General features: G+C 49.3%; 1 protein-coding gene across 1 annotated transcript in view; it reads left to right on the top strand.

Annotated features, from left to right (window-relative positions):
* Positions 1-26,315, top strand: part of CACNA1E (calcium voltage-gated channel subunit alpha1 E) — a 514,949-nt gene that overhangs the window by 418,047 nt on the left and 70,587 nt on the right. The window contains exons 11-26 of the mRNA XM_053606843.1: positions 2,725-2,778; positions 3,420-3,509; positions 4,413-4,622; positions 5,717-5,829; positions 7,695-7,807; positions 8,156-8,287; positions 8,764-8,836; positions 9,641-9,758; positions 12,453-12,520; positions 13,917-14,014; positions 19,355-19,411; positions 20,470-21,120; positions 21,539-21,849; positions 23,764-23,923; positions 25,077-25,206; positions 25,860-25,919. Of these exons, the coding sequence (XP_053462818.1) occupies positions 2,725-2,778; positions 3,420-3,509; positions 4,413-4,622; positions 5,717-5,829; positions 7,695-7,807; positions 8,156-8,287; positions 8,764-8,836; positions 9,641-9,758; positions 12,453-12,520; positions 13,917-14,014; positions 19,355-19,411; positions 20,470-21,120; positions 21,539-21,849; positions 23,764-23,923; positions 25,077-25,206; positions 25,860-25,919 (2,438 nt within the window). The remainder of the gene's footprint in view (positions 1-2,724; positions 2,779-3,419; positions 3,510-4,412; positions 4,623-5,716; positions 5,830-7,694; positions 7,808-8,155; positions 8,288-8,763; positions 8,837-9,640; positions 9,759-12,452; positions 12,521-13,916; positions 14,015-19,354; positions 19,412-20,469; positions 21,121-21,538; positions 21,850-23,763; positions 23,924-25,076; positions 25,207-25,859; positions 25,920-26,315) is intronic.

Here is a 26,315-nt window from a genome sequence, read left to right as displayed (position 1 = left end):
GGTGTGTATGATTGAAAGGCAGATGAACTGCTCTGTTTGGGACCCTCCAAACTCCCCTGCGGAAGCATGAGTGATGCATGTTGGCTGCGCTCCCATTTCACCCTTTCTCCTCCAAGAGCTGTTGTGTAGGGGTGGGGTGGATGTGACTCTCCCCTATCTCTCCCCTGAATGGGAATTCAGCCTTACCGGGGAGAGTAATCAGATTGGCTTCCAGGCCAGGCAGGCAGCCTGGTGTTCCCACCTGCCCTTGGCTTTCTTGGTGGAGGTGCCATCTGACAGACCACCAAGAGCTGGCAGTGGACCCAGAGAAGAGCCCTCCCAGCCCTCACCATGACCCCGCACAGACCCGGAGGCACGATGTGCTGCTCTTTGTGGCTCTGCCTTTGAAGAATCTTTGCAAGATTCCAAGGCTTCCCTTTCTTCCAGTTGGCAAGGCCAGCTCTCTCCTCCTTCTAAGAAAAAAGACGCACTGTGACGTCAAATTGTGCTTCCCAGCCCTTCCCTTACAAATGGAGCGTGAGTGAATCAGAGACATATGGGTTACATTTCCCTGGAAAGACATTCAAGTTCTAAAGCAAACTTGGCAAAAGGTTGGGAGCAGGAGAAGGAGGGTGGTTTCCGTACATCCAGAGCCCTCAAGCGCTTCCCAGGGATGCGGGGTGGCACCATGAGCCTTCCTTCTGCCTTGGGGGTCCTCAGATCTGCCCACTCCAAAGCCCAGACACTGTGCAGAGCCGAAGTGACTCTCTGCTCTGGTAATTAACGTTGTTGTGAGGTATTTATTTACAAGTACCTAGTTTAAAATGATACCCTTCAAACGACCCGTGCTATGAAATGGCTTTAAAACCTTCTATGTCTGCAGGAAGGAGCATCCCACCAACAACACTTAACCTGTTAACTTAGTGTTTTTCCAGAGGCTGTACCTAAAAAAGAAAGGTAAACATTTATGACTTGGCATAATAGCCATCCTGCTAGTACCATCTCAGCCTCAAAATATCCCCCTCCCTGGGAAATACATTATATACTCTCAGGTTTAGATGCAGTTGGAATACAGTAATGACTTTGACCTCGCCAACTATCCTTGTACTTGTTAAAAGTGCTTAAATTAAACCATTGTTTAAAAGGGTCTCCTGTAAGCTTCTCTCCCACCCACCAGATGGGATCTTAGGAACTGATAGCTGAGGTCTCCAATAGCCTGGCCCAGGGTTTGCGATCAAAACTCGTCCAAGTCACCCCCAATGGGGCACTTGGGATCCTACCAGACTTGGGGCAGAAGGGCTATTTTGCTGGTACATTTGGAGGGGGTGGGGAAGTCTAGGTCTAAGTAGAAAATAGTACCCCTCTGATGGTGACCCCTCAGTAGAGTGCAAGACTGCCCCTCGGGAGTCTGAGAGCACAGAACCCAAGGGCTGTGCACTCTGTTTCTCAAAAACCAACAACCAAATGATATCGTTCCAACATCTACCAGTATTTCCATTCTCTAACACCAACTGGGTGTCCGACAGGTCAACTCAATTCTGCTACTGTAACTGCAGGCCCTATAGGTTAAAGGCTCAGTCCCACAGGACTGCCCCACTTTAGATGCCAGATGAAAGCAGGTCCTGGGAGACAAGATTTCTGCCTGACTGATTACAAATTCAGGGGTTCATATAACCTCCACCTCCAACCCCTACCAGTTCATTAATTCGCTAGAATGACTCACAGAACTCTGGAAAAACTGTGCTTTTACCAGTTTATTACAAAGGATACATCTCAGGAACAGCCAAACGGAGGAGATGCATAGGGCCAAGTTTGGGGTTTGGGGGGCACACCACCCTCTGCCTTGTCTATGGGTTCACCAACCCAGAAGCTCCCTGAGCTGGTCACTTAGGAGGGTTTGTGGCTATTTCATTAAGTAGACCTGCTTGGTTAAATCACTGGGCCTTGGTGATTAAACTCATCTCCAGCCCCCTCTCCTCCCTACAGGTGGGGAGGGAGAGGCTGAGAGTTCTAAGGCTGTTATCACGTGGCTAGCTTCTCTGGCCACCAGATGCCATTCTTAAACTATTAGGGGCCTCTCTGTCTTCCTTGAGTCTTCTTATTAGCATACCAAAGACTCTGAGCCAGGAACCAGAGACAAAAACCAATTGTCAAAAATAAACCAGTTTATTTTTTATTATACCGTAGGGATAAACTCGGGATGAGCCCAGGCCCCTTTGTCTCAAGCTCTGCTCAACTGCAGCAGGTGGGAGGTGGTGGGGACACAGGAGGCCCACACCCTCTGGCCTCTCTCTGAGGGCCTTGAGGCATCCGGTGCCACCTCCTCAAAGACAAGGAAGTGGGCTCCCCTGCTGAATGGCGGTGTAGATGTTAGGCACAAGAGAGGGCAGGAAACTGGGAGAAGAAAACACAGAAACGGAAATTTGTCATTCCTTTCAACGTAGGGGGTTTTAGTTGAAAAGATCTCTTCTTCCTCACCGTGTCCTTCTGAGTGTGGGTATCAGACACACAGCTGAATTTTGCCCATCATCCCCACCCTCCTCCTGGAGGACTTCCTCTCTGTTCTGTGAGCTCTGCGCACCCTCTGTGGCACCCAGTCTGTTTCTGATGCTGGTGCCTGTGACAGACTCTGAACTCTTCACTTTCTCTGTTACCCTGGAGCCAGAGCTGTCCCCGAGGGATTTTCGTTTTGCAAAATAATTTGGCATTTATGGATAATTTACTAAACCATTTGTTTCCATATAGAGGAAGTCATGCTTGCTGAAGAAAATAAAAACACTGGAACATCCGCCTTAGAAGGTAAGGCAGCACTCCCACACCTCCCACATTTGCCTTTGCCCCCTCTTAGGTGGTGGCAATCTCTCTTGATCAGAAGAGGGGAAGGAAAGAAAAGAGGGTGCTCTGGGATTTGAAACGAAAGCGGCTCTGTCATAAAAACCCCTCATGCTTTAAAATGAAGGGAATTGAGTCACAGATTTAAATGCCTTTTAAAGTGATGAAAATGAAACCCGAGAGTTGCTTTGTTCCCAGGCATGTGATTGATACTGTGCAGTGAAAAGACCATCACACGACCAATGGCACATGAAGGGGTCTGCTTTTAAGATGTGTGGGGATCATCCTGAGACCACTTTCACTACCGGGAAGTGGCATTGTTTATGAAGAGCCAGGACAAATAGATAGGGAATGGAGGTTTGCTTATGCATTTAGACCAGCTCTAGCAGGGATCCTGGAGCCCCTATATTCAGGAGGTGCTGGGAGCACAGCGTTCATGGTTCTGTAGGTATTTTCTGTTTCTGCCACCCAGCCTCAGGGATTAAAGGAGGCAGACGCCTGTGTCACAGGGTCTTTGCATAGGCCTCTTGCCTATGGTCCTCAAGTTTTGTCCAGAATGGTCTGGGTGTGCTTGTGGCCTCTCACCAGCCTTCCCTTCCCCGGTATAGTGCTTCGAAGGGCAACCATCAAAAGGAGCCGAACGGAGGCCATGACCCGAGACTCCAGCGATGAGCACTGCGTCGATATCTCTTCTGTGGGTAGGTGGATCCGCTCAGAGATCTCCTTTTAGTGCTTTGAATCCCCGTCAAAAACAAGATCCCATCTTTTGAGAAGCACTACAAGAAGGAAAAGAATCCAGAACTTAGGGATATAATTAAGGAAAGACATGGGAATCTAATCTAGATGATCATAATTTACCCCCAAATCCAAAATAACGGGACCAGGGGATGCTGTTTACATGAAATGTGGGGTTAGGAATCTGACTCTGGTTCTTCAGATATACCTCATTTGTAGACATATCCTCTCTCCTGGGCATGATGATGAAAACCTACTTTGAGATATTGTTCAAAAGCTCCCAAAGACCTATTTCTTCTCATGACCCAGACATGAAAACTTGAGGTCATCTGCTTAACCGTGGCAGCACCCACCTGCTGCCATCATGTGACATTTCAGCTATTTTCTGTTGTCAGCCCTTTAATAGGGTTGCTGTTCAATGTGAGATTCTGGCTGATGGCAAGTTTTTCTTGCCCAAAGAGAAAGGTCTCACTCCCTCCTTAAAGGCAGAAGAGACTCACAGTGCTCACTGCTGCTCTGTGCTGCCAGTGGTAGAAAGATCTCCAATGCGGCAGAAGGATTCCAGTGCCTGCAGCATATTTAAAAGGAAAGGACAGAGAGAAGCCCAGTCTGTTGCAAATATAAACATGATCCTATTAGGATTCAAGACACTGAATATTTTTGCCTGGTATCCTGCCCAGGGAATCTTTCTGTTTCCTAGAACTGAGAGCGCCCAGAGAGGGGATTCCCTGGGCCTGCACCATGTCGGCCACCTTGCCCTGATGCTTAAGCTGCTCTTCTTACCCACTGAATGCCTCGTGGCTGCAGGGGGTGATCCCAAGATACATTTCAGTTCTCATTCTTCCTCCTTACTTCTGTTCCCTTAGGCACACCTCTTGCCCGAGCCAGTATCAAAAGCTCAAAGGTGGACGGGGCCTCCTATTTCCGGCACAAGGAAAGACTTCTACGCATCTCCGTTCGCCACATGGTTAAGTCCCAGGTGTTTTACTGGGTTGTGCTGAGCGTTGTGGCACTCAACACTGCCTGCGTGGCCATCGTCCATCACAACCAGCCCCAGTGGCTCACCCACCTCCTCTGTAAGTGAACAGTGACTGCTGCCTGGGTGAATATGAGAGAGCAAAGCATCCTGCTAGGCCCAGCTGGGCTTCTGCCAGCCAGGGGTTCTGCCTCTTCACACTGCAAGGGAGGCCAGAGCTGTTCTCAAGGGGGCTGGCTTATCATGTGACTGTTACCAGCTTTCATTCATTGCTGAATCAGGCAAACAAATCCTTGATGATGAGTCAACAAGATAACTGTTACACCTTGGGTACTATAAAGCCTTCACTTAGTCCTTTTTTAAAATTTTAATTCAGATTAATATGAGTTTACAGATGATTAGGTTACACATTGTTTGTGTTTCTAAGGTAAAGTTCAAGTTTTCACTGAGGCAGGTGAGCCCTTCATCCAGAGGGTATACTATATACCCTCATAATGTGTCCATCAGGTGAGCACTGACCAATCCCCCTTCCTCTTTTCTTTTCCCCTTTCCCTCTTCCCCTCCATTTGAATATACTTGTTTTTCTGTTAGATTCATATTAGTATTGAGTACATTGGATACTAAGACTGAAAGTGCCCAGAGAGGGCATTTCCATTTTTGTGATACTTTACTGAGAAGAGTGTGAAGGTGTCAGCTTAGCTCACTGCAACCTCAAACTCCTGGGCTGAAGCCATCCTCCTGTCTCAGCCTCACTTAGTTTGTTAAGGAGGCACATTGGTATAGGGGATTTTGATCACTGAAGTGATATCTTAAATAGACTGAATCTGTAAGGCAGCTCTGGGTAAGACTGCCCCTGTGTGTGAAGGCTAGGAGGTGTCCCTTGCTGGACATGGGAAGAGGAGTCCCGTTCCAGAATAAAGTCCCCTCTTTCTCCTCTGGGGGCCCTGTACCATTAAAGTCCAGTGACAGAACTACTGTTGCAAGAGCAGAGCTGATCTGTTAAGCATGTCTGGGACTCATCCTGGATCAGAGTATTCGCATGTCGTCAGGCTCTGCCTAGCACCAGCCTGACAAGGCCATTGAACATCCTTGCGTTGTGTTGTTGTGGGTTCCTCTGCAGGTGGGTGTGTTCGCTGGGGAATGCAGGAGCCTACATGACCTGTGGAACTAATGCTTCTGCTTGTTATTTTTCAGACTATGCAGAATTTCTGTTTCTGGGACTCTTCCTCTTGGAGATGTCCCTGAAGATGTACGGCATGGGGCCGCGCCTTTACTTTCACTCTTCATTTAACTGCTTTGATTTTGGGGTAAGTCCCCGGAAGCCTTCCTATCCTGCTTCATGCTTCTAGATAAGCATCTTGCTCTGTTACTCAGCAGAAGCCACTGCAAGCAGAATTTATAGAAGGGGAATAGATAAGATTAGCCAAAGGGGATTCAGCAGAAAGTGAATCCTCACCACACAAGGGTTTGTTTGGGTTTTTTCCTCAGCTCTTTGATTTCTAATGTATGTACTAAAGTATAACACATATACCATAGAGTGCACACTTACGTGTATAGCTGAATGAGTTTTTACAAAGCTACCCATAGCTGGAGCTTTGAACCACTTATTATCTTGGGAGAAGCCTGGAGAAAAGGACAAAGGACTTGATTCTAGAGGTGGTTCTGTAAAAAGAGAAGCTTATATATTTGTTTGTTCTACTTTAGTTTAAAAGTAGGATAATTATCTAGATATAGTCTCATAGAAACACACACAGACATACACCCTTATATTAGCAAGTCCGCATGTAGGATATCTCAGCGAGCTGTTTACTTTCTTTAAAGTATTAATATCCAAATGTGTACGGTTACTATTATAGCAGTCTTACAGGTGTTTTCACACATGTTGTTTTTGTCCTCTGCTGCCTACAGGAGTCCTAGGCACTACATTATGCATCAGGAGTTAGGCTTCCCATTTACACATGAGTAAATAAAAGCCACCAAGTACAAGTTCATGTGCCCAGTTAACCGCAGAACTAGGTCAGGGAACTTTGGGCTCCTGAACCACTTCTCTGTCTGCCAAACCCACTTCTTTTTCTGCCAAAGCTTCAGTTAGGTGTTAAAGATTTTGAGCTCTTGCCAATTTATATTTTAACTTGGAACATATGGTTCTGAATATGGGCAATTTTCAGGCAGAACAGCTAGTGAGAGACCATTTTAACCTTACATACATACCTTTCAGCATTGCCATGAGGATTAATTTTTGCTATCCCTTGTAGCACAATATCTAGAATACAGTATACATCCAATAAATATATAATTAAAATTAAATTGAAATGTTCATTTGAAATTGCTGTTTTCTGTAGCAATCAGGCCCTATGTCAACAAGGTCTGTCACATTGAGGGTTGCAAAACCACAGTGACTGAAGGCTGTTTACTATACCAAGACCCATAGCAGTTCTTAGGGGAAATACTTTCAACTTTTCCCCATTCAGTATGATATATTTGCTGTGGGTTTGTCACAAATGGTTTTTATAATTTTGAGATATGTTCCTTCTAGGCCTAGTTTGAGATATGTTCCTTCAATGCCTAGTTTATAATTTTGAAATACGTTCCTTCTATGCCTAGTTTGTTAAAATCATGGATTTTGTCTAATGCTTTTTCTGTATCTAGTGAGATGATGATGTGATCTTTGTTTTTGCTTCTGTGGTGAATCACATTTATTGATTCACATATACATTCTTGTTAGCACTAAATGCTGGGATGGTGAGACAATGCGGGCCCTCTCTGAGATTTCCATATGGAAATACAATTTACTGTACTAATTTAAATTAGTTTTCTTGGTTTGAGCGCCATTCCTTTGTCTGTCTGTTCAAGGGTTTATGATGTCAGAACAGCTATGGCTATCAGATTCGTGCAGACGCAGTGACTGGCTGTGTCATTTTCAGCAAAGACAGAAGTCAGTAAACCATTGTATAGTATGAAAGATTAAAGTTAGAAAGGGGAGTACAGGGCAGGGGGAGAGAGGCGGCAGCTGTCACAAGGAGGTAGCCAGTTGGCGAGCGGGCTGGATGGGGAGGGGATAAGTTTTAATTTCCACATAGTCTGGAGAGACCTGTCGATTGTGTGCTGAATACCCAAACGTTCCTCTCTTCTTCTCTTTCCCCCTTCCCTGTGGCTGGGTTTGCCTCTTTAGGTCACAGTGGGCAGTATCTTTGAAGTGGTCTGGGCAATCTTCAGACCTGGCACATCTTTTGGAATCAGTGTCTTGAGAGCTCTTCGGCTTCTAAGAATATTTAAAGTAACCAAGTAAGTGATGAGAATTTGGACTCTGCCCAGTCACCTTTGAGAGTGGAACATTCTCTCCGCCTTCTATTTCCTTCCATCTCCTCTTTTCCCTCTTACCACATGTTTCCCTGCCCTGCCCTGCTTCCCACTCCATTCTTCAGCTCCTCCTCCTCCTAAGATCAAGCCAGAAAATATCTATGATGCCGGATCCTTTGCCACATTCCCTAGGGAGCAACACATTGCTGCCATCCCACTTCCTACAAGTATACAAATGTAGCTAATTTCATAGAATACCTGGAAGATGCTGGGCTGGACCTGGGGTGGCTGGTATTCCGTGTTCACAGCTGTAGTCTTGTCTGGAACTCGCAGGTATTGGGCGTCCCTGCGGAATTTGGTGGTCTCCTTGATGAGCTCCATGAAGTCTATCATCAGTTTACTCTTCCTCCTCTTCCTCTTCATTGTTGTCTTTGCTCTCCTAGGAATGCAGCTGTTTGGAGGCAGGTAAGCACCAAAGAGCCCTCCACCCAAAAAAGGCTCAAAACCTAGTTTTAAGCCTGCAAGGACCAGGGTCATTGCCTTGGTCACCATGTAACCATCTTGTCTGTTCTGCATGGCCTGAGTCCACTGCTAACTACGTGTGTGGAACAAATGTCTTTATACTGCATGGCATTCTCATTTCTGGTAACCACTCCTTTGCCACTGTCCCTGGAGTGCACAGCACAGAGCCTTTTAACTAATGATCAGCTCAAACCCTGTCTAACTACCCACATCCTTCAAAGTGCCTAGTTCACAGTAGAAATCATATGATAGTTCATAGTAGAAGCTATCTTTATAAGTTATATGAGATAGGGAAAAGTAGAGAAAGGGGGGAATGTGGAAGAAAGGAGAAAAGAAATGATGAAAACTGTAATCTTGGGAAGGGTAAACTTGGTATGTGAGATTTTCATTCCATTCTTCTCTCTGAATTTCCTTTTCAGGTTTAACTTTAATGATGGGACTCCTTCAGCAAATTTTGATACCTTCCCTGCAGCCATTATGACTGTATTCCAGGTAGGAGGCCAACAGACAGTCCAGACATGCTGTGCGGGTCCCTTGGACAGTGGTATCTTAGAGTGTCAGGAGAGTTCTGTTTCTTTCTCCAGATTCTTCCCAGAGTACGGGGCACTCTTTCTTGTTGAGCAATCATGACCACAATGATCCTGGGACCTCTGTGCCTCTGTTCTCACTAGTAGTTAGCAAGCTCTTTCCTGACCACCTCATTGTCCTTCTCCCTACACCTGTGAGCTTGCGGGAGACACTGAGTCTGAGACATTCAGCCACAAATCCCATTTATGGTTTTCTGAAATCTGGAGACATCTTCTGACCCATTTCGTGAGGTATCCATTAAATGAAGTCCATTTAGTGAGGTGTCTTTTCCATTCACGCACACACACACACACAAAACAACTTCTGAAATCATGGAGGAAGTTCAAAATCAATAGTGTCTTAGAACTAAAGAAAAACAATATTTAGCCAGAATCTGAGACTGCTAAGACTGAACCAGAACCCAAATTTCCTGAAATGTAGCCCACAAGGCTTATTCCAATAATGCTCTGTCCAGGAACTGTATTTGGGCAGTGCTGGGGACGGGCAGGAGACGGGCTGGCAAAGCTGGATGTGGGAGGAACTCTAGTTTGCGAAAAAGAACCATTCCTCGAAAGAAAGTTTAGAATTATTTATAGGAATGACTTTTTTTTCCTTCCAGCAGTATGGTCAAGCAAGGGGGTAAATGGAAAGGACCCAGGCCCAGAGCTTGCTGTTTGCCCCGTGTTCTTCACCAACCCAGGGGTCTGACCTGCCTGTTTGCTTTTGCAGATCTTGACAGGCGAGGACTGGAATGAGGTGATGTACAATGGGATCCGCTCCCAGGGGGGCGTCAGCTCAGGCATGTGGTCAGCCATCTACTTCATCGTGCTCACCTTGTTTGGGAACTGTATCCTTTCCCAGCCATGCTGCCCACCCTTTGGGACCAGCTTGGGAGGAGGAGGTGGTGGAGGCAGTGGTGGCAAAACCTGGATAGGTGGGGGTGGGCGGGGGCCGTGACCGTTGCTTGGTCTACTAAGACAAAAAAGAATCCTGATCACACAGAACTTGGACACCAGGTGAGTCAAGAATACAAATATAAACGAGGTAGAGTTTATACCAAATCTGCTTTTATACTACTAATAACATATGAGGCTGTTAACCTTGAATGGTTGGAAATACTATGAGCTGGAAAGATAGGAGAGGACAGAGTTCATTGTAGACTGAAATAGCAGAAAGATTATAATGGTAGTGAATTAATTGCATGCTAATGTAGAACAGAACCTGCCATCTAGGAAGATCTTTAATATGCTAATATTATGATTAATGCTGCTACTGCTAATTATAGCTGATATTTATTTATTTGTGCTGTATGTGAAACTGTGGACTAAGTGCTTAACAAACACTATTTCATTTAATCTTTATGAGATACAGAGAGGAGAAATAACTTGATTAAGTCAAATAACTACTAAATCAAAAAGGAATATTACAAAGCAAGTCTGTCTAGCTCCAGTGACCATAACCTGGTCACAGGATCTGGATCAGGATGATTTAGTTTGAGTCCCAGCAACTCTGCATACTTGCTATGTGACCTGGGGAAACTCACTCAGTCTTTCTGAGCTTCTATTTTTCATATCTTCAAGGAGGCTAACGATATCTGTCTCCTTTGTCAGTTGCAAATATTAAATGAGGTAACTTACTTGAATGTACTTTATGACTACAAACTCCTTTGCACTCATTAAATATTTGGGGGCACTGGAATTTGCCTTGAGCTGGGATTAGCAGAGCAAAGTGAGAGCTGTGCGATGCAACTGTATTTTTGCATTTTCTATAGTTTCATAGAAAAGAGGTATGTTCCCTTAAGTTTTCTGCCTTGAAAACTTCTTGTAGGGTTAGAGTAAGCCATAAGCTAAACAATAAAAAACTTACAAAAAGAAAGCTATCAGTGAGTTGCAGAAATGGACTCCCATCCTTTGTCACAATGCCACTGTTACAATGGCTCCTTGATTTTCCCATTGCTCTGAGTGTAGTCAGAGCTGGACTTTTATGCTAAAACCATGTTTATGTTCCATAGCACATAAGCTTCAATGACAGTTGGAAAATTGGGACCTGCAGGGTTAGAGCATGGACTAGAAAGGGATTTCCTAATGGATCGTGCCTGCTCTATGACATTCTGTTAAAGGAAACATGGAAACCTTCCAGGTCCTTAACATGAGGAGTGAGAGAAGTGAGTTAGCGTCCCATTACTGAGAGCTGCTAAAGGACAGTGGGTGTGGCATCTCATTTCTTTTCATCTTACAGGACAGCACTGCATGATGCTGCTTGGTCTAGGTGGGATTTCATGCCAGCCTCCTGGAAAGGGGATATGAGCTCCTCCACTGAGCTCCCTACACACATCGTTGTTCAATGGTTCTCTTATTTATTATTGCTGTGGGTAGAGGCCACAGCTGTCTAAAGACCTTTTGAGTGTGGAAAAACAAACTCAAAGTGCTTTTTTCCATTCTCTCACTCAACAACAATCAACACAGAAGACTTCTGTGACCAAATGTGTGGGTTCGTTCCCCCTCCCCGAACCCCACCAACAGGCAAGCAGTAATTCTGCAAGGTAACAGCTGGGTGTCCTCTAATTTCATTCCGATGCTATCTGCCTGGAGATAGCCTCAGATCCCGCAGGCTGAGAGCTCAGTCCCCAAGACTTCTTCCCTACTTCTGATGGCAATCGCAGCCCTGAGTTATTCTGCCTGTGCTTCTAACCTACTGGCTATAAATTAGGATCTCCCCACCCCCTTCTCAGATTCAATTAATTTGTGCAGTGACTCACAGAACTCAGGGAAACACATTTATCAGTTTATTATAAATAGTATCACAAAGGACGCAGATGAAGAAATGCCCAGGGTAAGGCATGGGGGCAGGAGCATGGAGCGTCCATGCCCTCTCTGGATGCACCACCTTGAAGGACCTCCACGTGTTCAGTTACCTGGAAGCTCTCCAGACCCTGTCCTCTGTGTTCTCATGGAGGGCTTCATTGCACATGCATGATGGATTAAGCCACTGGCTATTGGTGATTAATATAACCCTCAGCCCCTCTCCAATCCCAAGAGGTTGAAGAGTAGGGCCGAACTTTCCAACCCTCTTACCCTGCTTTTGTTTTTTCCATGACCAGTCCTATCCTGAAGCTACCTAGAGGTGGGGGGACAGACTAAACTGCTAGCCATCAGTCAAGTCATTAGCAGACAGAAAGACTCTACTTTGGAGTTTCTAAGGATTTTAGGAGTTGTATAACCAGAAATAGGATTAAAACCAAATATATATTTCACAGTGCCGTGGGCCTCCTCACCTCACCTGGCCCCCTCAGTGGTCTGATTTAAGTATCTCTGCATCCTATGAAAAGAGATGATATGTAGAAGGCAGAAGATGCACCCCCTTTCTGCTTCAGAGTTGCACAACCTCTCTGTCTCTCCTCCCACAGCCTCTGCTAAAGTGACTTTTTGGAATAGCTTCTGCTCCTGCCAGTGTCCAGCAGAAAAGACATGGAGGTTCATGCTCAGCCTTGCTGAAGATCTTTTTTTTTCTTACTTGCCCATCCTTAACTCATCACCGCCAGACACACTGCTGAATGTGTTCTTGGCCATTGCTGTGGACAATTTGGCCAATGCCCAGGAGCTGACTAAGGTGAGCATTGTTTTCTGGGGATCTGATGGTTCTATATTGCCCTTAGGCACCTTCTGGCCTTCAGAATTCTCTCCCCAAATCTGAATTGTCTGACTCAGGCCTGCTAGGAAGGCCTCTTAAGGAAATTTCAGAAAAGTTAGAGAGCCACACCTGTGAAGGAAACCTGGTTCACTTTCCTACAGTTTGGTGAGACTCAACCTGGGTTTCTCATAGGATACAGAAGTAACTGATGAATCTCTAAGAACCTACAAAGGGGTCCTTTCCAGGATGATCATGGAGAGTTGAGAAAACAGGAGAGCCCTGCTTTCGTCTCTACCTCTACTACTGTGACCTATGGCTGGGTGACCCTAATCTTGTGACTTGAGCCTTCTGGGTTTGGGTGTGAGAGTGGCCAGTAACTTCAAAGCTCCTGAGCTATGGCCTCTGGGATATTCTCCTGGCCATGGTCCTTCTGGGGACAGTTCAGTGAAGCCAGATACTACATTTCTCAGAAAGATGTTCCTTTCCTTCCTGATACATCTCCCTGGGGGGTCGGGGGGGAAGAGGCAATAACTAATTGCAGAAGGATGGTCTGCAGAGATGAGTAAAACTCTCCTCCCCCTACAATGCAAATTTGGTTTGGGACAGAGGCACTTAGCATCTGGGAGGTTTCTGGGACGTCTTCCATGTGTTCCATCATCTGTTGGCTACTCTTCCCTATATCTTTGGGGGTCTTTGTCTCTACAGTCTAGTAGGAAAAATGCCAGCTTTAGCATCTGAAAAACTGGGTTTGAGTCCCACATCTGCCACTTTCTGGCTATTTTAGCTTTGGCCAGACTCCTGTCTCCATTAACATTAGTTTCCTCGTGTGTGGGATGGGAATGATGTATCCATCTTGGGTAGCTCTCAGGATTACCATGGGGATCAAATGAAATAATGTAGGTGAAAATCATAGCATGCTGGGAAGACATATGTATTCTTAACAGCGCTAGTCCTTTTACCTAGCCCGGTTTTCCTTGGTGTTATCACGGAGGGGGACACTTAGAGGCAGGAATGCTGGTGAAGGGATTTGGTCTATGCCTGAGCATGCTGCGCGGGGCCGCTTAGCTGTGCAGGGAAGACACAAGGCTGAGCTGCTCAGCCCTAGCTCTGTACTTGGGGCCTTGCCTAGAAGGACAGATGTGTGCTGAGCAGCCTGTAGGAACAGGGTGCTAGAACCATGAGGCTGCTGTCTCCCAAGTGACCTGGCCTCTGGCCATCAGAAGTCTCTGAGCCACCTAACCTCATGCTACCTTGTTGAACTTCTCCCTCTGCCTTCCTCACTTACATGGTCTTTAGAACTCCTACCAGGAGAGTGAAGGAAAGCTACTGTCATTTATAGAGGTCCCCGGTAAAGCCATATCTGCTTTGTGTCTAGGATGAACAAGAGGAAGAAGAGGCTTTCAACCAGAAACATGCACTGCAGAAGGCCAAGGAGGTCAGCCCGATGTCCGCACCCAACATGCCTTCTATCGAGTGAGTCAACTGCCCTCTTCCCGACCCCTGGGCTCCTGTGCCGACAGCCAGTCCAGCAGCTCACAGAACTATCAGCTGGAGGAGTGTGCCCGCTCCATGCCAGGATCTGTCTGAGAATCTAGCAGTGAGCAAGACAGTCTCTGTTCTCACTGAGCTTTTATTTCAGTGTGTGTGATAGATGAGAAACAGGGAAATAGTTTCAGATAGTGACAGGTGCTGTATAGTATAATGGAACAGGGCCACAGGTAGAGAGGGACAGGAGTTGGGAGGAATACCTTGGGGCAATCCAGGAGGGGTTCTCCGGAGAGGTGATGTTTAAGCAGAGACCTAAATATGTGGAGGGTGGTCGTGTAACACTTTGAAGGAAACTTGCCCCCCATGAAAGCCCAGTGTGGTGGGTGTGTGGCACATAAGGGGAGTGGAGGGAGACAAAGCCAGGGAGGTGGGCAGGAGCCAACTCAGCGGTCCTTAAGGCCAGATTGAGGGTTTTAACTTTTATTCTCATTGGAATCATGGGAGGATCTAAAGTGGAAAGATGGATATAATATGGTTTATACTTAAAAGTCACTCTGTTCTAATGGAGAATGGCTGATGGGGACTTAAGAATGGAGGCAGGAGGCAGAGAGTTGGCTCTGAAAGTAAAGTGGGTGAGAGATGACAGTAGCTTAGCCTTGGGTGGTGGCAGTGGAGGAGGTGAGAAGTAATCTCATTCAGCCCCTGTATGGGAAGGAGAGCCAGAGAGCGAGCTAATGGATTACATGTGATAGGGCTAAGGATGGAACAACAACAAAAAAACAGAAAAAACTCAATCCCAGATTTTAAGATTTTGAGCCCTAAGCCCCCAGGTAGAGGATGGTGGTACATGTATTTACTGAATCCCTGGAGAATGGTACAAGTCCAGAGTTCATGTTGGCCACATTAAATTTGAGATACTTCTAAGGTATGCAAGTGTTGACTAGGCCATTGGTTACATGAGTCTGGAGCTAAAAAGAGAGGTCAGAATTAAAATAAAGATTTGAGGAAGTCATTTGCATGTAGATATTATTTAAGCTGTCCATGTGGGTGAGATGACCCAGGAACAGCAGGAATGGAAAATAGAGGAGCTGGGGACAGAGGCTGAGAGTGCCCCTCTGCCTGAGGGTCTGGCAGAGGAGATGCCAGCAAAGGAGACCAAGGGGGTATGACCAGGAGTCAGGAGAAAGGACAGGGAAGCGTGGTGGCCTGGAAAACTGCAGGAAGGAAGCGTGGATGCTGGTACTATATACTGTTCAAAGATCACCCATGATGAAGATGGGAAAGGGACCACTGGATTTGGCAAAACAAAAGCTGGGGAAAGAATCCAGTTGAAGTGGGTTGGGAAGAGGAAGGAGGCTGACAGAGGAAAGCAGCAGGAACACCCTCTGTCAGGGATCTGGCCTGGACCTGTGTTGATGGGAGAACTCAGGCAGTTGGCGGGGGCCCTGCACAGGCCTGGTCTCTACATGGTGAGTGAAGAGGTATTTGTGAAGAGGCTAAGAATGTACCATAGAACATGATTCCTGTTACTTCTGAGCCTGCCTGAGGGCTATGTGAGTAGCCCTGGGGTATCTATGGGAAAGGGTCTGTGACCTCTGGGAGATAGAACTCCATCCTGACACTAGACCCTATTCTTATTATTTGAGGCTGGTTAGGAAGGAGCCCTTGGTTGCCCAGAGCCCCTAGGAAGGGCTCCAGAATGGCCTCTGCCTCATCTTGTAGGGCACACTGGAGCTATGTTGGGATTCTTTCCCACATGGCCACCATCTTGCCTTCCCCTTTCAAAACTTTGAAGGCCTGGCCTCTGAACCCCTCTTCTGCGAGTGAGATAAAAAAAAAAAAATCCCAGCTCTGCACCATTAAAGATTAATAGAGAAATGCCAAACACTCCTTCTAATCCAGAATATTCTTTGGGTCTTGAATAGTTTCTACCCCACCTTCCCTGAACTCATGAATTTATTTAAAAACACATTCACACAGGTATCCAAAAATGTGGATGGGTAGGACTGGCTGTCACTTAGGAGTGGGTGGTTCTATTTGCTGAGATGAGGAAGCTTAGGGGAGAAGCGGGTTTGGAGAGATGTGAGTTTGGACGATGCTTGGCCCATGGTGGAAACTCACTATTTATGGAATGAAAAAAATGAATGAAATGTGGGTAGGCACAGGGCCATGGGAACTGAGCAGTGTGCACCAGGGCACAGCAAGGTGGAAGAAGGTGCTGCAGACATCCAAGATGAGCAGAGATCCAGGCTTCAGTTGCTGTACATGTACAGTGGGGTGGATACTACTGGCATGAGTGACCTCAGGGTCTGTGTGTGCTCTCTTCAGGTGTGTGCATCCTGATCAGATGTGTGCATCCTGATCAGATGTGTGCCCGCTCAGGTGTGTGTCCTGTTCAAGTATGTGTGCCCTGTTTCAGATGTGTGCTCCCTGTTCAGGTGTGTGCCTGCTCAGGTGTGTGCATCCTGCTCAGGTGTATGTACCCTGCTTAGGTGTGTGCCTGCTCAGGTGTGTGCCCTGCTCAGGTGTGTGCCTGCTCAGGTGTATGCCACTGAGGTGTATGTTCTACTCAGCCGTGTTCCCTGCTCAGGTGTATGCCTTAGCATGTGTGTAGGTGTGTGCCCTACTCAGGTGTGTGCCCTGCTCAGGTGTATGTACCCTGCTCAGGTATGTGCCTACTCAGGTGTGTGCCCTGCTCAGGTGTGTGCCTACTCAGGTGTGTGCCCTGCTCAGGTGTGTGCCCTCCTCAGGTGTGTGCACCCTGCTCAGGTGTATGTGCCCTGCTCAGGTGTGTGCCCTGCTCAGGTGTGTGCCACTGAGGTGTATGCTCTACTCAGCTGTGTTCCCTGCTCGGGTGTATGCCTTACTCAAGTGTGTGTGCCCTGCTCAGGTATGTGCCTACTCAGGTGTGTGCCTTGCTCAAGTGTGTGTGCCCTGTTAAAGTGTGCGCTCCCTGCTCAGGTGTGTGTGCACCCTGCTCAGGCGTGTGTGCCCTGCTCAGGTGTGTGCACCCTGCTCAGGCGTGTGTGCCCTGCTCAGGTGTGTGCACCCTGCTCAGGTGTGTGTGCTCCCTGCTCAGGTGTGTGTGCGCCCTGCTCAGGTATGTGTGCCCTGCTCAGGTGTGTGCACCCTGCTCAGATGTGTGCTTTCTCTCAGGTGTGTGCTCCCTGCTCAGGTGTGTGCACCCTGCTCAGATGTGCAGGTAAGCCCGTGGATTTATGGACTAAATGCAAACATGGCTGTCCACGGAGAAACATGGAAGGAGAGTTGTTACAAACCATAGTGCCTGAGCACTAGTCATAGTGCCGTCACTGATAGGCTCCGTGACCTCAGAGAGGGAAGGACTTAGGATCTCAGAGCCTGTTTCTCCGTCTTTGAAATGGGAAGAATGCCCCCTGCCCTTCCTATTCCACAAGGTTATTTGCGGGGTACACACGATGTCACATTCACATGAGATGGAGATATGCAGATACGACCTTGTGTGATCTTAAGAATGAACGTAAACATGGATCCTCGCATGTGTGAGTGGAAAGGTGGAGGGGAGCTCAAAGTGTGTGCCCGGTTTGTGTGGGAGTTACAGGTGGTCTCTCTTTTGCCTGTGAGTATGTGTGTGTATGTTCATGTTGGTGTGTGTGCAAGAGAGAATCTTCCCATACACTTACACTCTGACACACACGCTTCTGGAGGGCTGGTTTTGAATATTTGAGAATTTGCAAATAGATGGTATGATGCGCTTTTTCCTAGCGATGTGCACGCTGCCTGCCTAGAGAGTGTGCTTCTATGCTCCCCGTGCTTCTCCGCGCTCCCGCCCCCGCCTGCGCCTCATCGCATTGCAGGCTGCAGATGCTGAGGGATGTATTCAGCTGAGGAGCTCACGGGCTTCTCCGCGGTGATGTCTGCACCGGTGGGTGCTCCTGGGAAGCCACACACACATGCCCTGTGACCCTTCCAGACACCCAGAGAGAGACTCAGACCAGCTGTTTCTGCTCCCTCCACCCCGCCATACCGGACTGCTCTGCAGACATCTGAGCTGTGGCAGTGGAACGGTGTTAGTGGACCTAGCATGTTCCCCATCGGAAGGCATCCATTTTATCAGGGAAGGAGCAGCATTCACCAACTTCCTAGCTCCGAGTAGGGCCCACTGGGCTGGACTGGGTCTGTCAGTGCAGTGAGTGGGGCCAGGTCACTCCGGGGGCATCCCAGATGTGTTGTCCGCTGCCTGAGCACCTGCCCTCTGTGGACAGGCTCATATTACCAGATACCCTGTCTGCTTTGACAGATGCTACCCTGTCACTCTGACCTAGTGCGTGGAAGGACATAGAGTGTGTCTAGAATAGATTTTTCTGTGCTTTACCCACCTGAACAGACTGAACCTCCAAGGCCTCTGGATAGGGCCACTGCATGGCGTAAACTCAGGGGGCACCTCTCACATCCTGGAGCACCCGGGTGGTGGCCTGCAGGATGGTGGCACTGCCTTCAGCCATGGGCTGCTTTGTGGCCTCAACAGTATGCATGGCGGAGCCTTTGTCCCCTGCACATTGGGCGAAACTGAGTCAGGATCTGCTACAGGAGGGGTGAGCCGGGAGTCCCATCCATGCGAATGTGCTGTGCTACCCTGGAAATGACTCGGGAGGGGGAAAGACACTCATCAGAGTGTACAGGCTTTCTCTTAGTAAAGTATCACAGGAATGGAAAAGCAAGTATCTGATGTACTCAATCCTAATATGAGGCCAGGAGATGAACTGATATACACCCATACAGAGGAAAACTCAATTCCATCCAAGTTGAGGAGGGGGGAAGAGGGAGGGGGTGCAGGGGAGGTGGGAGGGGGATGGGTGTGCTCCCACCTAATGAGCACAATGTCAGTGTACATGGCACACCTCCTGGGTGTGGACACAACTACTACAGAGATTATATCAATGCAATGCAAACATTGTAACCTAATCCTTTATACCCTCATATTAATTTGAAATTAAAAAAAAATGTTTATAGGATTTCTAAAATGTGCCTCTGGAGGGTATGTAGGTGACAGTGTGCGTGCCTGCAGGGCATGACGTCTGAGCATCTGGGGCTGAGCGGAATGGACTGGCACGGCCCTGTGTCTCCGCATGTGTGCTTCACAAACGAGACCCATGTATTTGCACATAGCCAGGAGCCCGCAGTCACTGTGTTGGAGAGTTGCAGGATGGGAATTGGCAGAGGGCGAGCAGGCACCCGGAGAAGCAGTGGACATGCAGGGGATCCTCCGGAACTCTGCTGGTGGCTGTGGGGCGTGAAGTTCCTAGAGGCTAGGGTGAACTGAACCTGTTCGTTTTTCTTTCCCAGAAGAGACAGAAGGAGAAGACACCACATGTCGATGTGGGAGCCACGCAGCAGCCACCTGTATGTGTGTACCGGTTTGCGTGTTTGTGAGTGGTTACGTGTGGCGCGGGGACAGTGTGTCTTGGTCCTTGCTCTGGACAAAATGGCACTAGGTGTGCATGTCCGTGTGTGCCGTGGTGTGTGTGTGTGTTCCGTGCACACGGTCTGTGGGTATGCCCGTCTGCACTTCCCCACGTGTGCTTATTTCAGTGTGTGTCTACATGACCCCGTGTGGCGTTCACTCGTCTGTTTGGCCCGAGGAGGCATCTGTTGGTGTTGGCGATTAGTGTTGGGGGGCGTACCTTTCACGTAGGCAGCTGTGTACAGCTATGCGTGGGCCTCGTGAGGGTGCGTGTGGGTACATGTGTGTGTCCCCTTAGTGTGTAGGTGTGCACCCACAGGCACAGGTGAGGGAAGGAGCAGCTGACCTCCCTTTGCCCAGGGAGCCCACTCCTGTGTGTGCCTCATGTCCGTGTGCTCCTGCTGCCATGTCAGTGCTCACCGAGACCCCCACACTGAGCATTCCACAGTGGGTTTAAGTATGAGTAGATGGGGGTCTCTGCATGTGCATCTGTGGTTTCCATTAGCTACCGTGGCAGAGACCCACAGCTGAGACGTCGTAACAAGACTGCTTGCCACTGTTCTCACCTTTGCTAGTACCAAAGCAGCCCTTGTTACTCCAGCTGTGAAGTGAGAAGGAAAAGGGAGGAAGGGGAGAGGAGGAGGGAAGGTCTCTGACTTCAAAGCAAGGGCACCAAGTAGCACAGGCTGATGCCAGGAAAGCAAGGAGAGCAGGAGGTGAAGGCGTGGCAGGCCTCTGTGCTTGGAGCTCAGTCCTGGGCAGATCCTGGCCCCAGCCCTCAGCTGCTGCAAAGCCCCCGGCTGCTGGCACAGCGGATGACCCACTCACGTGTGGCCCACCCTACTCCGCACATCTTTCTGTGCTTCCTGTCTGCAGGTCCTGGGCGCTCCCATTTGCTCCCTTGCCTTGTGTCCCACCCTCTCCACGCCCCGGTGGCTGCCCTCCCCACCCGCAGCTGGAGGGTCTGACCGCAGCCCTCACCTCTCCCCTTTGCCAGGCGGGAGCGGAGGCGCCGGCACCACATGTCGGTGTGGGAGCAGCGCACCAGCCAGCTGAGGAGGCACATGCAGATGTCCAGCCAGGAGGCCCTCAATAAGGAGGAGGCCCCGCCGATGAACCCCCTGAACCCCCTCAACCCACTGAGCCCTCTCAACCCCCTCAACGCTCACCCCAGCCTTTACCGGAGACCCAGGGCCATCGAGGGCCTGGCCCTAGGCTTGGGCCTGGAGAAGTGTGAGGAGGAACGCATCAGCCGTGGGGGGTCCCTCAAGGGGGATAGAGGGGATCTGTCCAGCACCCTGGACAACCAGAGGAGCCCCTTGTCCCTGGGAAGACGGGAGCCTCCATGGCTGTCCAGGTCCTGTCATGGGAACTGTGACCCAACCCAGCAGGAAGCTGGGGGAGGAGAGGCCACTGTAACCTTCGAGGACCGGGCAAGGCACAGGCAGAGTCAGCGGCGCAGCCGGCACCGCCGTGTCCGGACAGAAGGCAAGGAGTCTGCCTCGGCTTCCCGGAGCAGGTCTGTCAGCCAGGAGCGGAGTCTGGATGAAGCTGGGCCTGCTGATGGAGAGAAGGACCACGAGCCCAGGGGTAGCCACGGGGGCAAGGAGCCAACGATCCAAGAAGAGCGAGCTCAGGATTTGAGGAGGTAACTGAGTCACAGGAGTGCCCTGGACACACGTAGCACAGGCTGGTGTTAGGAATTCTTCAGTGGAAGACTGTCCTAGCTTCAGTTTCCCCTTTTATGAAATGGAAGTGGTGCTGATGGGCCCTTTATAAGGCGTGAGTAGATATAACAGGCAATAGGATAAGTTCCCCTGAAAATTATGCTCTGTCCTTCCAGGCCGTCTCCTGTTGGAAGTGGGTTGTGGGTAGATGGCCAGAAATATAGCAGCAGATGTGGTCCCAGTCTTGTCTCCTGTCTGCCTGGCAGGGTGGGGTGGAGGGCAGTGGAGGCCCATGCTCTCTAACAGGCCACTCGAGCTGCCCTGCCTGCCCTCCTTGCCAGGCCCATCAGCCACTTGGCCAGGGCTTCTCAGCACCCCGCCCCCATCATCTCCTCTTAGGACTAACAGCCTGATGGTGGCCAGAGGCTCTGGGCTGGCGGGAGCCCTTGAGGAGGCTGACATACAACCAGGGCTGCCGCACCCCAAGCTGGACGTGAGAAAGGGCACAGCACTGACAGAGGAGCCAGAAGGCAGCAGCGAGCAAGCCCTGCTGGGGGACGTGCAACTGGACATGGGCCGGGCCGTCAGCCAGAGTGAGCCTGACCTCTCCTGCATCATGGCTGGCAAGGACAAGGCCACCACCGAGAGCACCAGCATCGCTGTCTCCATCCCTGATGTGGGCCCCTTGGTGGACTCGACAGTGGTGCATAGTGAGAGCACATCCTGGCCCCCTCCATCCATCCCCTGTACTGCTGGGGCTGGGGACAGCAGCCTCTGGTCATTCAGGCAGACCTGCTTCAGAAAGCACCCCTGCCAGAAGTAAATCATTCTTCAGCAAGTAGAAGTTAGTGGCAATTGTCTCCCAGTGTGCAGGGCAAAAATTAAGTAAGAGTGTCCCATAAAATTTCCTGAAGCTTTTGGTCCCTGTGACCACCCTAGAGTTTTCAGAGTGATCCTATGTGATTTTGCACCCAGTTACATAGTCAATGAACAGATTCAGTGTATATATATTTAATGGTGTTCCCTGTTCTCTCCAGGGAGCTCTGCTGCCAGGCAGGGTGGGGGGCCCTGTGGATGGTGTCAGAACAGCACTTTCTGGCCCTGGCTCTGCTCAGTGAGTGGCCTCAGGAAAAAACTCTGTTTCTCTCGAGGCCTCTGTTTGTCATCTGTAAAGTGAGTCTGTTGAACTATGTGACCTCCGAGGCCTTTCCCTGTACTAACATTTTATGATTCTATTACTCTTATCAACCCTTTTCTCCTAGGAGCCTTTAGTCACAAGTTCTCTGTTCTCTCCATCCTGGTTCACTCAGGCAGCAGATGTTGCTAGGAAACCTTAAAGGGAAGCACAGCAAAAAAAGGCACTTAATTGACTACCCCGTCCCTGCATTAATCCCACCTGCCGCCCCATGATCTCCCAATTGTGACCACCCCTGCCGTCTTCCTCCTCCTTTGTCCATCTTGTTCCTTTCCCGTGACAGTCTTCTCCTCTCCCTGTTTTCCTTCCTTCCACTGCTCCATCTCCCTCCCCATCCCTTCACATTCTCTACCCTCAGAATGCCCACACTGCTTTAAAAAGTGAAACCTCCCAGAGTCCCAGACTCACAGCCTCTCTTGGTGTCTGTTTGCTTTTGTGCCCTAATAAGTAAGAACTGTTTTGGACCTTCTTTGACGAGAAACAACATTAAGAACAACATTGCTCTTCCCTCCACTCCCATTTCAGGGCTACTCAGGGCCTCGGGTGAGGTAAGAGCATGTCATGGAAGGCTTTGGGATCCTGTCTATGACTTACCTTTTAGAAGGCCCTCCTGTGCGCCGGGACCACAAAGGTCCACAGCTGGCCCAGAGGTCCAGGGTGGAGCCATCACTGAGCCATCAGCAGACTGAGTCCCTTTCCCCCCTCAGATAACCTCAGGCTCTTGCCAACTTAACCCACACTGTGACTTGAGTTCAGAAACAGAGCGGCAGCCTAAGAGCTCCACACGACCTCTTCCTTCATCCTTCCCCTCCTGGAATGCAGTCATGGAGCCACAGTCACATGAATATTGCATGCTCATTTCTCCATTAATCATGGCTAGAAAAAGCACAGGCAGAAAGGCAGCTGCAAACAGAGTGATAGTTTCCTGAAATCTTCCACTGCGGTGACTTCACTGAAAAGATGTAGGATTTTGAGTTGGGAACCCACACTAGCTATCTGGCCTTAGGAAAATTTCTGAAATTTCCTGCAATTCAGTTTTCCCATCTGTACAATGGGAATAATAATACATGCTTCTCAGGGTATACTGATGTGAAAATTCTATAAGAGACTGTATGCAAAGAGTCTAGCGTTCAGATGTGAAATCTAAACTTCACAAACTTTACAACAGAAACACCTTTCTATGTAGCAGACGATAAAAGTTCCACTGTGAAAGGGGACCGTGATCATTATCATTTATATGATGTAACAGGCTATTCCTCAAAAAATTTGAGTAAGGGTGAGGATAAGGAGAGAAGAAGAGAAGTACTCCAACACCTATAGGGCTGTCCCCCGGGCCCCTCTTTATCTTCTCTGTGTGTCCCCAGCTGGGTGTGAAGGGGCCATTCCCACATGTAGCAAAGTTTCTGAAGATCCCATGGTCCTCTTGCAGTCAGCAATAAGACTGATGGAGAAGCCAGTCCCCTGAAGGAGGCGGAGATCAAAGAGGATGAGGAGGAGTTGGAGAAGAAGAAGCAGAAGAAGGAGAAGCGTGAGACGGGCAAAGCCATGGTGCCCCACAGCTCGATGTTCATCTTCAGCACCACCAACCCGTAAGACACCCTTGCACTGCCCTCCCCAGGGGAGGGCCTGGGGACACAACCAGGGCTGTGTCCTAGGGCAGGGTGATGGGGAGAAGAAGGACCCCTACTCACCTTCCTGAGCCTGCCTTGTCCAATGTAGCCAGACATCTAGCATCTGGGCACCCACTGAGGTGGGTCATTAATCTAAACAGCCTCTGAACTCTGTGCCCATAGTCTCCAGAGTAGCTCAAGGCAGGATCACATGAGAAATGTTATGAGATAAAGACCTTTTACCTATCCTTTGTTCAGTAGGTGGCAAGGAGAGAGGAAGTGACACACTTGAGAATGTGTCACCAAATATTCCAAGAAGTAAGGTGAGCCTAGAATGACCAGATCATCCACTGGAATCTAAGAGTTTAGGTCTCACTGGCCTACAGGTGGATATTTGAAATGGGCATGCTTCTCAGAGCAGAGGTAGGGGCAGGAAGTAGGGGGGAGGGGAGAGGCGTCTGGAGGGTTCGAGTGAGGAAGGAGGGAACTTGCAAAGACAAGCTGCCTTCTGTGTTGGCTATGAGTGAGGTGTACAGGTACACCAGCCTCTGAGAGTAGGAAGCGGTGACGTGGGTGCGTTCAGGTGCTCTGCGAAGGGAGAAGCCAGGCCTGGGGTTAAGGTATGTTAGGTCATCCATGGTTAGAGTGGAGAATGTAGAAGATTGTTTGATTAAAATAACCTGGGACTCATGAAAACCTGGGACTGCTTTAGTCAGGAATCTTAGAGTCAAGGTCTATTTTTATTTTTCTTAGTTATTTATAATTTCCTGGGTATGTCCCAGTTTCCTTTCAGTAGGAGAGTAGACCCCGAGCTACAGTGGAGGGCACCTTGTAGCTGCCTGGGTTTGTTGCCTGCTGCTAACTGCAGCCCATGGCTCAGACGTGCTTGTGGATAATACATCTTGGCTTGCGTGCTGCAGCCTCTAACCAATCTGATTACCTCCCTCCACTGGGGCTTTAAATCAAGGGTGGTGCCCAAGAAATTAAATTGCTGTCCCTGGCAGTTTCCTTTGGCGAGGGAGGGCCTGGCTGTCTGGAAGAGGCTTGTGCCTATGGGGGTGAGGCGGGGAGTAGGAGGGATGGGCTTGGGAGGGGAGCGGTCAGCTCAGCAGGGCTCACCCCACCCCTACAGGATACGGAGGGCCTGCCACTACATCGTGAACCTGCGCTACTTTGAGATGTGCATCCTCTTGGTGATCGCGGCCAGTAGCATCGCCCTGGCAGCAGAGGACCCCGTCCTGACCAACTCGGAGCGCAACAGGGTGGGTGCTCAGGGACCACTCACCAACCTCCACAGTGCCCTGCCACCTGTCCCATCCCAGCCCCTCCTCTCCAGCCGCTGCGTCCCAGCACTAGAGGTGAATGGAGTTGGTAGGAAGTGCACTGGGGACTGAGGAAGGATCTCTTCCTCGTCCTCAGTGTGAAGTGTGAGCCATTCTGAGATCAGCCCTTCCCCCTGAACTGCATGGCCACCCATGTGCTATACCAGGGGTTGGACACCAGGTCCAGCCAGGCCCTGACAGACATCTGCAGGCCCTGTGGGCTTGCATTCAACCTAGGGTCCTGAATGATGTATGTGGAGTGTGATTGCAACATCTCTTGGGCTCCCCAAGTCTATGGCAGAAGATAGGAAGAAGGTGAGGGATTTCCAGGTCCTGACCAGCACTGAAGGGAGGGGTTTGTGGGGACAGTTGAGACCCAAGAGTTTAAGTTCTGGCCAACGAGGAAGAACAGCCAAGGACTGGCTCCTATAAGATCTATGGTCCCTGTCCCCCTTACATTGGTCCCTCAGCCCAGCAGTTATGATTCCAAGCCTTGGTTCTGAGGCAGAGGTTGGGGTATCAGGGTGGGACGGCAGGAATGTTGTAGCCTAGTGGCTACACATGGTCCTCTCTCTCCACTGTATGTCCTACAGGTCCTGAGGTATTTTGACTATGTTTTCACTGGCGTGTTCACCTTTGAGATGGTCATAAAGGTAAAGCCTCTGAAGAAAACCTGGGCTCCCGGGTTGAGTTGGGTCACCTATCTGCTCCCCTAGGACAGGGCCCTTCCCATTCTGCCACCAACTAGCCAATGACAGACCTCCATAGAGCCTCTGCCACTCCTTATCTGGCCTCATAACCCTGAGCAAATAAATCTGTCTTGTAAGACATGACTGCCAGTGGGTGTGGATATGGCCAGAGCAGTGGGCGTGCAGGCAGGTGTGGGGACTGCACTCCCTCCCCAGTGCATCCCAGCTGAACCTGGGTGTGTGCCAAGGCCACCACCCTAAGTCTGGCCCATAGGGGATTTTACCCATCTGTGCCTATGTAGCAATGCCTGGTGCTCTGAGGCCCCAGTGAAAGGAGAGGTATGGCAGGGCTCTGGATGA

The sequence above is a fragment of the Nycticebus coucang genome, chromosome 10 (genome assembly GCF_027406575.1).
Source record: "Nycticebus coucang isolate mNycCou1 chromosome 10, mNycCou1.pri, whole genome shotgun sequence".
Classification (NCBI taxonomy): domain Eukaryota; kingdom Metazoa; phylum Chordata; class Mammalia; order Primates; family Lorisidae; genus Nycticebus; species Nycticebus coucang.
This window is presented reverse-complemented; position numbering and strand designations above follow the sequence as displayed.